This window comes from Hylobates moloch, unplaced genomic scaffold, assembly GCF_009828535.3.
Source record: "Hylobates moloch isolate HMO894 unplaced genomic scaffold, HMol_V3 SCAFFOLD_5, whole genome shotgun sequence".
NCBI lineage: Eukaryota > Metazoa > Chordata > Mammalia > Primates > Hylobatidae > Hylobates > Hylobates moloch.
The window spans coordinates 66,563,431-66,576,681 of record NW_026652280.1 but is presented as its reverse complement, the minus strand read 5'-3'; the positions used below and the strand labels follow the sequence as shown (position 1 = coordinate 66,576,681).

At 38.7% G+C, this 13,251-nt stretch overlaps 1 protein-coding gene across 6 annotated transcripts in view; it reads right to left on the bottom strand.

Moving 5' to 3' along the window:
- Positions 1-13,251, bottom strand: part of PTPRM (protein tyrosine phosphatase receptor type M) — an 840,314-nt gene that overhangs the window by 628,873 nt on the left and 198,190 nt on the right. For all 6 annotated transcript variants that reach the window (XM_058438632.1, XM_058438634.1, XM_058438633.1 and 3 more), the window contains exon 2: positions 4,379-4,501. In XM_058438632.1, the coding sequence (XP_058294615.1) occupies positions 4,379-4,501 (123 nt within the window). The remainder of the gene's footprint in view (positions 1-4,378; positions 4,502-13,251) is intronic.

The following is a 13,251-nucleotide window of genomic DNA, read 5'->3' as shown; positions in this document are numbered from 1 at the left end:
TCTCTACTAAAAATACAAAAACTAGCTGGGTGTGGTGGTGGCTGCCTGTAGCCCCAGCTACTCAGGAGGCTGAGGCAGGAGAATCACTTGAACTAGGGTGGGAAGATAGTGGGAGGCTGCAGAGGTTGCAGTGATCTGAAATAGTGCCACTTCACTCCAGCCTGGGTGAAAGGGTGAAACTCTGCCTCAAAAAAACAAAAAGAAAAAAAGGAAAAAAGAAAGAAATTTCCCCATTGCTACTAGAGAAGATCAACTGATCTGAAACGAATCACTCACTCACTGATAAAAGAGAAATTAGGTTTGGCATGGTTTCCCCACTAAGAAAACCGTGATGACTCAGAGCTAGCAGCAAAAGTTTAATCTACTATGACATGAATGTTCACTTGAAATACAAAAATTTAAACAGCATTTAGTATTTATTTCCCCTAAATATGTATTTCCAGAGCTAACGTCACTGCTCCAGAGTAGTTATCAAGTCAGCTTGCATAAAACTCCAAACTGCATTTTAATTTTTTAAATGTGGTTAAAAATAACCTCACACATAAGGATATAGGGAAACAAATCTATACACTGGAGCACTAACTTTTAAAAAGACACAGAAAAAGTAAAAAGCTAAAAATTAGAATAAAATGTTAGTCTCTCACTGTCATAACTTTTAAATTCATCTTGATGAATTATTATTCTTCATTTATAAAGATGGGGTCTTCCCACGTTGTCCAGGGTGGTCTCGATCTGCTGAACTCAAGCAATCCTCTCACCTCAGCCTCCCAAAGTGCTAGCATGACAGGCATGAGCCACCGCACCCAGCCCTTGATGAATTATTCACTTATTGAATTACAGGACTGTGACAAAGATTTAGGTACTAAAAAATAAAGAAAATCACATCACGATGCTTTTCAAGAGATAGCAAATTTAAGGCAATGATAGAGGAAATCTCTAATCATGTTTTTTTTTCTTACTGACAGAAAATGTGAAACGTTTATATATTAATAATTATATGAATATAGAAAACAACAACAATATAAACCATGGGTCCAAAACAACAATTACAGGCTGTTGCCAAAATGGTCTAAGACAGGCATCAGCAACATTTTCCCGTAAAGGGCCAGGGTATAAATATCTTGCGCTTTGTGGACCAGTCTCTGTTCCCACTACTAAACTCTGTCACCGTAGCTTGAAACCAACCACTGACACCATTTAAACAAATGGGCATGGCTGTGTGTCAGTAAAACTTTACTTGTGAACCGTGCATTTTGAATTTCACATCACAAAATTTTATTATTCTTTTTGCTTTTTTTAACTATTAAAATATGTAACAACCACTCTTAGCTCACAAGCCACACAAAAACTAGCAGCGAGCTGGATTTGACCACCAGGACAGTTTGCCAACTCTTGGTCTCTAAAGTGTTACAGAACCAACCTATATACATAAGACAAATACACATACCCATGAAAGAATAAATCTAATAGTATTTACATAAAGGTTTAGAAAATTTGCCCTCAAAAAGCTATGGTTCTATCTGATTTTCCTACCCATTTACCCTGAGAAATTCTTAAGAGTCATTTCTGTTTTAGCATGGGAAAACCAGCCTTGGAATCAGTTTTTGAAAGGAATAAATCATATTGCACACATTAATGGAAGAGGGGAAGAAGAAAAAGAAGGTGAAAACCCTGGAAACTAAGAAGCATTTAAAACTTATGGCTGTATATACATATTGGAAACTCAGTTTAAAAATCTAGACTTTAGGATAGTACATGCATGTTTATAACATGCTGTTTCCTCACTTCTAACAATGTTGCTTTGAGAACGTAACTCCTCACTTTGGTCGATGGGTCAGCTGGGCACAGCTCCACATTCTTTTATAAAATATTGGGTTTATACTGAGAAACTGCTTTTAGAACACTTCCAGTCTATAGCACACTTAATTACATATCATTTTAGATTGTACACCAATTGTATTTTTGTAACTTTTTTTCTCCAAGTAGATAAGTTCCTAAAGAGAAAAAATCATTTTTTATAATCCTTCCTCTCCTACAATAATTACCATCACGTTTAGCTTACACTGGGGCTCAAAAACAATTTCTAATGACTAAAGTTTGTTTAATGAGCAGTGAAAAAAAAAAGAAAAAGAAATACCAGTATTTTCAGTTCTATATTATGGCAAAAATATTTAATCTGATGGAGCAATGATAGTTTTCAGAAATCTGATCTGCACCCATGCACATAAGCACAGCCAGAGAGGTGGGGGAACTGCCAGTCTTTCCCCTTCCTCACTAAAATGCTGACACCTAAACCACTCTCAGGTCCAAACAATGAGTTGCAATCTGTTTGGGGGTGAGGGTTCAAAACACACCTTCTGTAACTATCAGAAATAAGACAGACTTGACAAAAGTGTTACAAGATGTAGCACTCACAGATCTTATGCTACAAAGGCCTAATATTAATTATCAAGTATTCTATTAAGCAACAGAAGAATAAATCATAAGAAAACATATAAATGCCTCCATGTCATTCTTCTCAAGTCAGAAGAGCCTTCAAAGGCCATATATGTGCAGCATCACTTCCTCTTCATTCACCTTTGTTCTTTCAATTACTTAACTGGCTGTGCCAGGATACACCTGGGCTTTGATCTTTACTACCATTTTTTTAATGGCCTGTGCCAGAAACCTATGATTTTAATATTTTAAAGTTGACAACTTAGTCTAAGGTGGGCCATTGAAAAAAAAGAAAAAGACAAGATGGTGACAAGAAATTATTTCTTTGGCCTCATTTACCAAGGGAGGTGAGTTATCCTGTGCCAGAAATAGAGTCAGGAGAGGCTAGAAAAGATTCTGAAATACTTGGGCTTCTTTTTAAAAGTTGATTTTTTCAAGTCAAGTTTTGATTTAAGAACAAAAATAATGAAATCAACTACCTAATGTGAAATATTTCAAATTTTTTATCAAATGAGGAGTTAATAGACAAAGCAAGAGTAAGTGCACTCTTCTGGGGCAATCTACCAGGACTAAATCTAAGGGCCCTCCCCACTCTCACAGCCTTAGCCAGCCCAGCCTCTCTGGACACAGGCTGGATCCTCCTGAGAGGGCAGGAAAGACCAAAAGGCCATCAGGGGAAGACACCTGTTTGGGAAACAACAGCCCCACAGGAGGAGCACAGCTGTGTTCTCCTCTTCCCCTCTCTTTATCACTGACAAGAACAGAAGCAGGAACTGGAATTTGGAAAAGCAACGAAAGCTGATTTAAACAGTCATATTCAACAGCACACACACATACAAAGAGAACAGGAGACACAGAAAAGGAGGGTGTGAGCTGCAGCTGCAAGGAAATAATCAACAGCTACAAAGGTTTTGAGGTCCAGTGAAGCCATAGTGATAAAGGACTCAATGCTCCCTTCTTTGAAGTTATAAGTAGTTAAATGTAGAAAGGAGAGGGCAGGAACACAGTGGGCATGATGCTGTCAAACTTTAGTGACAACATTAAACTCTACTTCACGTTGAAAAGCTACCTTTACAAGATTACTTACTAAATGTAATTATTCCTATGCTTTGGAGCATTAATGAAAAACTTTGCATTCATTAAAAAGTATAAAAATTGTGTTGTATCTGAAATCCAAATCAGAACAACATGTTTCAGAGTTTGAATCCTGAATGGAGCAAACTCATCACCGAATCTGCAGACCTAAAGTCCTAAAGGGATGTCCAATGTCATAGCCTGAAAAAGGGTCCATTGCAATAATCAAGCTCCAAGCTGATTAGAGCTCACTAGTCACCATCTTCCTACTTTTACCTCCCAATAAGAAGTAGAATTCTTTTTGGTGTTCAGTGGAACACATCTTTCACTCATCAGAAATTCACTAAACATTTCTTCAGTGGAAAAAATACCCACATTTTTGCATTGCCATTTTATCTTCAGAACACTTTCAAGATCACTGGGCATTCTCCCAGATCTCCCAGGTGGCAAGTGAGCCCCTGAGGCTGAGAAAAGTCCCCCACCAAGGCCTCCTATCTGGGATGGATGGAGACTGTTATTTGGATTCCCCAACTGGAGTTCTACCCCTTAGACACATTTGCCAGAAGAGATCTCAATCTTTTTCTCATATCTGCTGCTTGGGAAAAGATCAACTGGGTAATTAATGCCCACTAATATAGCTAAGGTGTACTTGCAGATAAAAGAAGTATAATTTAGACTTTAAGGGGAGAGAGATAAAACTTTTATAACCTATCCTGTTAATTGCACCACTCTCACTAGCTAATCCAACTTTGACTGCCACATCCAAAGACCAATACCTTCATTCATTTAACCAATATCCAGTGAACACATTGTATGATTGAGACTCTTGTGTTCCTCTTTAAAACAAAACTTAAAACTAAAAGCAAACCTGATGGCATCCATGGATCAGAAGTCGGTTTAGTCAAGGTGTTCACTTGCTCCCAGTTGAAGTCATCATCTTCAGATTGACTATATCCACATGTGCTATATGGCTCATCAAAGAGGCAGCCACCTAAAATGTAAAAGAATAAAAAGTAATGTAAATACCAACCAGATCTCTAGAATAAGCTACGATGATTGCAGGAAGCCTTAGACTTGATGCCAAGTTTGATGCCAAACTATATATGATTAGGTCTTTCCACTCAGGAGCTGTGCATCCAACACTTAGTGATCCCTTGCCGAGTGCTGCTGCTGAGTATTAACCATGCATCACCCACACCGCTGTATTACACAGCTCTCCAAAAGCAATCTAATGTTGGTAGAAGCCAACTGAAGGTAAGACCTGGCTGGGCATGGTGGCTCATGCCTGTAATACCAGCACTTTGGGTGGCTGAGGTGGGCAGATCACCTGAGGTCAGGAGTTTGAGACCAGCCTGGCCAACATGGTGAAACCCCATCTCTACAAAAACACAAAAATTAGCTGGGCATGATGGCAGGTGCCTGTAATCCCAGCTACTCGAGAGGCTGAGGCCGGAGAATCACTTGAACCCGAGAGGCAGAGGTTGCAATGAGCTGAGATCATGCCATTGCACTCCAGCCTGGGAGACAGGGTGAAACTCTGTCTCAAAAAACAAACAAACAAAGAAACAAACAAAAACAAAGAAAAGAAAAAAAAGAAAGACCTAAGCAAATTTAAAATTCGTAGTTTCCAGATGTATAGGAATTTGAAAAATTGCTCTTGCATTCAAAATTTTAAGAGAACTGACTTAACTGTTAAACATGTTTTCAATAAAGAAAAAACATTTATAATTTGTCCAAAAAAATAAAAAAAGAAATGCTTTCACCACAATCCTGGCACAATAGTAGAGGACAAAATGCAGTACAAACCATGGTACAGCTTGCAGAATATTTTCCGAAGAATTATTCTAAATCTAACAAAGAAACACGTTTTACTTTAATACTTTGGAGATTTGAGGTCTCAAAATTAAAAGAGATGATCAATTCACTTACAGTCCACACAAGTTTTAAAGGGAAAAATAAATTCAAGACTAAGCATGTGGTAAACATCTGCTGAATTCTGGTACTAGAAATGAAACTACTTAAATAAAAAAACAAAGAATAATAGAAAATGCAGCATATACACAGCAATTCAGCTGTTTCAGCATCAATAGCATTCAGCACGCTGATGATTTTGTCCCATCTCATATCCTCTTGAATGCCTCCTGTTACTTTTTATAGTATCAGATCTTTTCTCCATGTTTCATATGGGGAAAGTGATTAATCAAATTGATCTTATTAATTATTATGAAAATTCTACTATCCATATAATGCTATTAATCATATTAATTCAAAAAATTATAATTGTTTGCCACTGATGACAATTAAGTGATCTGGTTCAAGAAAACATGAATTTAAGAATATTTTTGGCCAGGCACGGTAGCTCACGCTTGTAATCCCAGCACTTTGGGAGGCTGAGACGGGCGGATCACGAGGTCAGGAGATCGAGACCATCTTGGCTAACATGGTGAAACCCCGTTTCTATTAAAAATACAAAAAATTAGCCGGGCGTGTTGGCGGGCGCCTGTAGTCCCAGCTACTCGGGAGGCTGAGGCAGGAGAATGGCGTGAACCCAGGAGGCGGAGCTTGCAGTGAGCTGAGATAGCGCCACTGCACTCCAACCTGGGGGACACAGCGAGACTCCGTCTCAAAAAAAAAAGAATATTTTTACATTACGTCCACAATGTGTGTCCTGTTGGCAAGAAGATAAGTAAAACAGCCATCGTCCAACCTCAGAGCAAAAACAGATGTTAGAAGTCACCTGGTCCAACTTCTATCCAAATGCTTAGGTCAACTGTACAACTTCCCAGCCAGCCAGCCAGCCTCTGAACAGATGAGGCACTCAGAATTTTGTAAAGCATCCTATGTAGAACATCCCCCCTTAAAAAGGCTCAAACTCTGCTTCTTGGAATGTATACCCATTTATCTTTGCTCTATCCTGTGAAAAAATTGGAAAAAAAAAAAGAAGGAAGGAAGGAAGGAAGGAAGGAAGGAAGGAAGGAAGGAGAAGGGAGAAAGAAAGAAAGAAAGAAAGAAAGAAAGAAAGAAAGAAAGAAAGAAAGAAAGAAAGAAAGAGAGAAAAAGAGAAAGAGAAAGAGAGAAAGAAAGAAAGAAAGAAAGAAAGAAAGAAAGAAAGAAAGAAAGAAAGAAAGAAAAGAAAAGAAAGAAAGATTTTAGCTTTTGCACAGGAAAGCTGATTATTTGAAAAGAGCTGTCATGTTCTAAGTCTTCACTTCTCCAGGCAACAGGCAAAGTATGCTTTGCTCCCTGCAATTCCTGCTACTAAAAGGTTTACAGGCCCTTCAACCATCCTGGCAGCTGTTTAGAATTCAACAGGCTACTGCCCTTAACCGCATTCTCTTCTCAACAGTGCATACAGGGTGCTGGTCCATTCTCAGCTTCTGCGAGCCTGAAATCCCATATGGCTTTTGCACACCACTGCCGTTGAGTCATCTCTCCACTTTTGTAACAAAGTAAATGGTTTTCTGAATTAAATCCAGGACTCTCCATTTATGCTTACTAAATCCCATCTCGTGCTTTTGTGCATCACTCCATCTATAACTCTGACACTGTCATTCAATTCTGGTAATAGCCATCTTACCTAGTTTTGTGTTGTCTGCAAATCTGATGAGCACGCTTTCTACATCTGCCTCCAAGGCTCTGATAAACAATGTTAAACATGATAGCATCAAGGAACCTCAGACTGTCTGTCCCCGCTTTTCTAGCTTTGTCTTAGTTGTTAGCTCCAGATCTGATGGTGAAATTAGTGTCCCTGGACACTGTCTTCTCTAACAGTTTTAACAATTACTTATTTCAACTAAACACTCCATTGAGAACAAAACAACTCAAAAGATACAGCCTTAATTCAATTATTTCACTTGACAACAACTAGTCATTTATATTGCCCTCTTACTGAGTTTTAACAACTCCAGAAACAAAATGGATTTGTTTCAAATGCATAATACTAACAATTTTCCAATGAAATGTTAGAAGACTGCAAACATTTATGAGAAATATTGTCTCTTGGTTGCAAACCCTAATTTTGATGTAGAAAACAGCTTCAGTATTGTAGCAATAAGCTCAAATAGCAACAGCACTAATAATATTCAAAAAGAATGAAATCCTCAATTTTGACAGAGAAGGTCCCCCAGTGGAAACAGCGCTCAGATAAAAGTCCTACAGTGCGATCTTAAACAGTGAGAAATAGTGACAAGCATCCACAAAACAACTTAAGGCTGGCTACAGACCTGGTTTACAAAACCACTATTGCACTGAAATAGAACCACATATAAAGCAAAAGCATGCACGTGTGGCTGAGAGCAAACCCAGAAGACTAATACAACACTGGTGCCAGGTTATAATTTTCCCATTACATAAAGCTGTTCTTATCACTTGAAATGAAACAAATAAAGTATGATATGGTTCTTTCTGGACCCATGAAGGATTATTGAACTATTGGAAAATGGGATCAACTATGAATTTCATATTGCCCAATGAGGATACATTTCCCTGCACACCAATTTTTAGATCCACCCCTAGCCTTCATTCAACAGATGTGGGACCCCCCAAAATAACAAAGATGGTTTATTGAGCTAAAATAAGATGAGTTAAAGTAAATGACATCAGAATTAAAATAACCAAGTAAAGAAAGAACAACTAAGCTTTCAGTTTTCAGGACAGCTTTGGGTAATAGCAAAATGTATAGGTTCTGAGTCAAACACACGCATATCCCAATTCTTCAACTGTTAGCTTGGTGATTTTAGACAAATAATTTAGTCTCCCAAGTCTAGATTCTTTACCTATAAAACAGAGATAACACATACCTCACATGGTATTTCTGACAGTTAAATAAGACAGCAAATATAAAGTCAGTGTAACAAGAGTCAGGCATGTTCAACCAGCATCAATTATTATCAGTTCTTAAATCCTTCTTGCCAGATATACCTCATAGAACAAAGCACTCTCAGGAGTTCATTTCATTGCAACTAGTTGGAATATATAATCAAAAATTTCCAAGTGCACTTCATGAGAAGATGAAGAGTTGTGAGCATTCATATAGGTAACACCCTGTGGGTGCCTCTATTAAACATGGAAGTGCCAAGAACAGGCGGTTAGTGAGGTTCTTCAAGGAAATGCTATCGGGGACAATGAAAAAAATATGATAAGGAGGCAAAGTCCCCTGAAACACAGTAAAAGGATGCATTTCTAAAAATACAGTCTCCTTGATTTTCTGAATAACACAGACAAATTTTGCCATCATCTATAGGAGTATGGTCAGCAACAGACTCCCTAACTTTTCTCCAGAACTGTGACACCTGGACTGGCTCCCAGCAGTCCATGGTCGTACTATATTCCTCTGTTAAATCAAAGTAAATTATTTGTGTTTCACAGGGGGGAATCACAACTAAACCAAAGTCATATACAAGATGGAGGAAAGTTGATATAAGCTGGGTGGGGTGATGTTCTGCATCACTCATTCTCTCTCTCTTTTTCTCTCTCTCACTCTCACACACACACACGTGTACCTGCATGTCTCCATCATACCTTGGGAAAGGCTTTTCCTTAGCAACTTTGAATACAACACACAGGTTCTAGATAAGAATGAGTTACTATGCAAAAAGAAGTGTCAATGGATGGCAAATACCCAGGTAATTGATGACAATGATGATTCCTATACTGTTCCAAGACATGCAATTCAACACAATAACATAAAAATTCAATCGATAAAACTGTTACAAGTATAAGCTAAAAGGCAAGGGAAGTAGAGCAAAGAAAGGGACACCAGAAATGTGGCTAGGACTCCACCCACCCACCACCAAAAAATTTTTTAAAAAGTCACTAAGTTCACATACCGGATTTTATCCACGGATTTCACTTTTGAGTTTTGGGGTGCAAAGAAGAAAATATGATTGATCATACAATTTACAGTATCTATAAAATAATATATAAATCTGATAATAGAGACTAACATTTACCCAGGACTTGTTTAATCCTCACACCAAGTCTATGAGGTAGATACTATGATCCTCATTTTACAGATACAGAAACCAAGGCATAGAAGGTTACACAGTCTGTCCAAGGTCTCAAAGCTGGAGAGTTGTGAAGCAGATACTTGAATCCAGGCATCCAGTCATAAGGGGCCCATATTCTTAACACTACAGGATAGTATCTCTCAAACTGGAGACCAAGAAGATACACAACTACCCTAACCCTAAATTCAGAGAGAACTATCTTCTTTCCCAGAACCCTGGCAAGAAGGAATTGCCGGAAGTTAATGAACAGAGTTCTCAACAGCATCCCTCAGAACAGAGCAACGAAGTTGAGGGCCCATTCAGTAACATCTTATGACAGTAGGTGACCACACTCCAAGTCAACAAGCTTGATTTGGTGGGAGCCCAGTGTATTCTAGATTAAAACTGAAATATGCTTTAAAATTATCTTTATGGGCCAGGCACTGTGGCTCACGCCTGTAATCCCAGCACTCTGGGAGGCTGAGGTGGGCAGATCACCTGAGGTCAGGAATTCAAGACTAGCCTGACCAACATGGAGAAACCCCGTCTCTACTAAAAATACAAAATTAGCCAGGTGTGGTGGCGCATGCCTGTAATCCCAGCTACTCAGGAGGCTGAGGCAAGAGAATCACTTGAACCCGGGAGGTGGAGGTTGCAGTGAGCCAAGATCGTGCCATTGCACTCCAGCCTGGGCAACAAGAGCGAAACTCCATCTCAAAAAAAAATATATATATATATATATATCTTTGTGGATACTCTTGCTCTCAACAATGCCTTCGTGGGCTACTATAAGTTTGCACATTTACTTCAACTAAAAACTGCAGGTAGTGTGTGCTGTTATTGAAGTGCAGACCCACATGCTTTTTATTCTTTGTGTTTTTCAAGACAAGATCTCATTCTGCTGCTCAGGCTTGAGTGCAGTGGCACAGTCCTAGCTCACTACAGCCTTGATCTCCCAGGCTCAAGCAGTCCTCCCACCTCAGCCTCCAGAGTACCTGGGACCACAGGCACATGCCATCTTGCCTAGCTAATTTTTTTTTCCTTTGATAGAGAGGAGATCTCCCTATGTTGCTGATTTTGAACTCCTGAGTTCAAGTGATCCTCTCACCTCAGCCTCCCAAAGGACTAAGATTAAGGCAGGAGCCACCATGCGCAGATCCTACATGTTTTAGAAATCAAAGAAAATGGAGTTGGGCCCAATATTCTCTCCTGAAAATCACAGAGTTTCAGAACAGAAAAGCCCATAGGCAGAGTAGCAAATCTGCTCCAAAGCAATATTGATTATAACTGTGTCTTAGTCACCTTGGTACTCCTTAGAGCAGTACGCATGATCAACACCCAATAAAGTCTTTTTAAAAGGATAGGTAATGAATCCCCCAAAGTTCTATGCAAAATCTGGCTGCAATTATTTTGCCTGGAAATTTCCAAAAGAAGCATAATATAATAAACATCTGAACAATGAAAACAATCTTAACCTTCCTCCACAAACCATCCAGCCCTGTCCTGGCGTATCCCAGAAAGAATCAACTGCAAAATGTGACAAAATCAATGAACTTGTTCATTTTTCTAGTCTGGCTGAAAACTATAAGCAAGTTAAATGTTAATGAAGTCTCCACAAATTATGGCTTTTGACTTACAAAAGTTGAATTCTCTTTCTTTTTTTTCCTGGCAATTATTAGACAGCAAGGCTAGTTGTTGATAAAGGTCATTCTTGATTTATGAAAATAAAATATTGTCACTTGCATAATGGAGGATATTTATCTTTTTTATTTCTTTGGAACAGCTGAGGATGATTCAGTTGATCCAAGAGTAGTATGAAATCATTAAGTCATAAGCTATAAAGAAAATGGCCTATTTTCACCCCAAAGGAAACCTTATGTGACCATTCTACATCCTACTGAAGCTTCAGGCCTGGAGACAAAACAACAGAAAACAAACTGACAAGAATTAGAGTCCACCATTTAAAGCAGTATATTAAAAATTGTTTTTTTTATTGTGACTCATAGTCATGACATCTGGAGCCAGTACATGTAAATCATTTGTACACTTTAAAAACCAAATTTATCTCTACTGAGATATACAAATATTTATCATTCTGTTCTAAAAGGAGGTTCTAGATCCACTAAATTGATTTCAAGATCCTTCAAGATTGCTACTTGTATTCTTAAGGTTTTGGGGTGAGAGCCATCACCTAAGACTGTTTATTTAGCTTGAAGTTATCAATCAACACTACTGTGTGAGAGCACTGCCACACAGTCTAAGGGAAACCTGTAAGCTACAAAGTTCTCTGGTATCAACAGCTACCATTTTGCAAACACAGACCATGTGCCAGTCGGATTCTGCCTAAGGCAAAATATAGTTATGATGTCACTGACTCCTCACAACCAGTAAGACTCTTATCTCAACATGTCTGATTCAATTAACATGTTACAGAACAAAAACCATGCAAATATAAACATGTATTACCTAATTTTAATTTAAAAAAAAAACTCTAAAGGCAAGCATCAATATTCCCTGTACTAGTTATCAAGGTATTACACCTCTTAGCTCTAAATCCTTTTCATTTCAAAAATGTATCCAGACGCTTTAACTATGTTTTCTGTCCTAGTGGGCAAGATGGTATAAGCTTTATCAGTAGAGGGTACAGGAGAGATCCTGCAGGAGGAAGGGGTGGCCTCCCTGAGCTCCCTGGCAGGCCCCTCAGCGCACAATGCAGGGTCGCCCCCCTGCCTGGCACCTCCAGTAGCAGCAGCTTGCCCCTGCACAGTGCCCCAGTGGTTCTGTAGCAAGTGCCTCCAGCAAAACATTCCCTATGAACAGCTTTCACGGCCAATCAGAGGGCACATTACCTCTGAGTCCTGCAGGTGCAGCCCCATAGTAACTCCTCTGCCATCCACTGAGCCACAGCCTTCCCCTGGATCTCAGCAATGAAAGAGTCTCCTCCTTGGAGCAGTCTCTGCCCTGGGCTAACGTCTGCTCCATATATCTACTATTCCTTTATTCTTCAGAGCTTTCCTTAGCTTGTACTAACCCATCTCTTGTATTCTAATACCCCGTTACAGTTATAAATGTTCCCTAATTAAATTACTATGTTGCTTCTCCTCCTGATTGGATCCTGATGGGTACATTCTTATTTTTACAAATGGCAGTTTAGAAGGGTCAAATAATCTCACCCAAAGTCACAAGAGCTTCAGCGCAGGACTAGCAATTCAAACAAGGTCTGTACTCACACATTTTCACCAAGCTCTAGAAAGTAAGTAAACAACAATTTATAGTGCTTATATACGAACTGTTCAGTGATTTGCATTGTAAATAAGCTCTCAAAAGTGCTGTTTCTAAGAAGCCAGTGGAGGACAATCAAATGTTAATTTCATAAACTTGTAAGATACACACATATTTTGAATTGTTCTGCCTTTAACAGGTTAAATTGACTTACATACACTAGCAATCATTCTTCCTGTTATAATTATAGTCCATTTAAAGTTATTTTGTAAAAAGACTGTAATACTCCTTGATGAGTTTTCTGGAACATTTTTCTCATTTGTTCCAAATACAGAATGACCCCATTTAAGTCAGGCTTCATCAAATGCATAAAGTATTAAATGGGTCTCTCTATAGAGAAGGCAGATCAAAAAATAGTGCCACAGTACCCCCCAAAAGAATTAATGTTATATGTTCTATTTTCCTAAATTACATGAAATCTCAGATGATCCTATTTATCTCAAATTTAAAACTGTGTAGAATAAATGGTTAT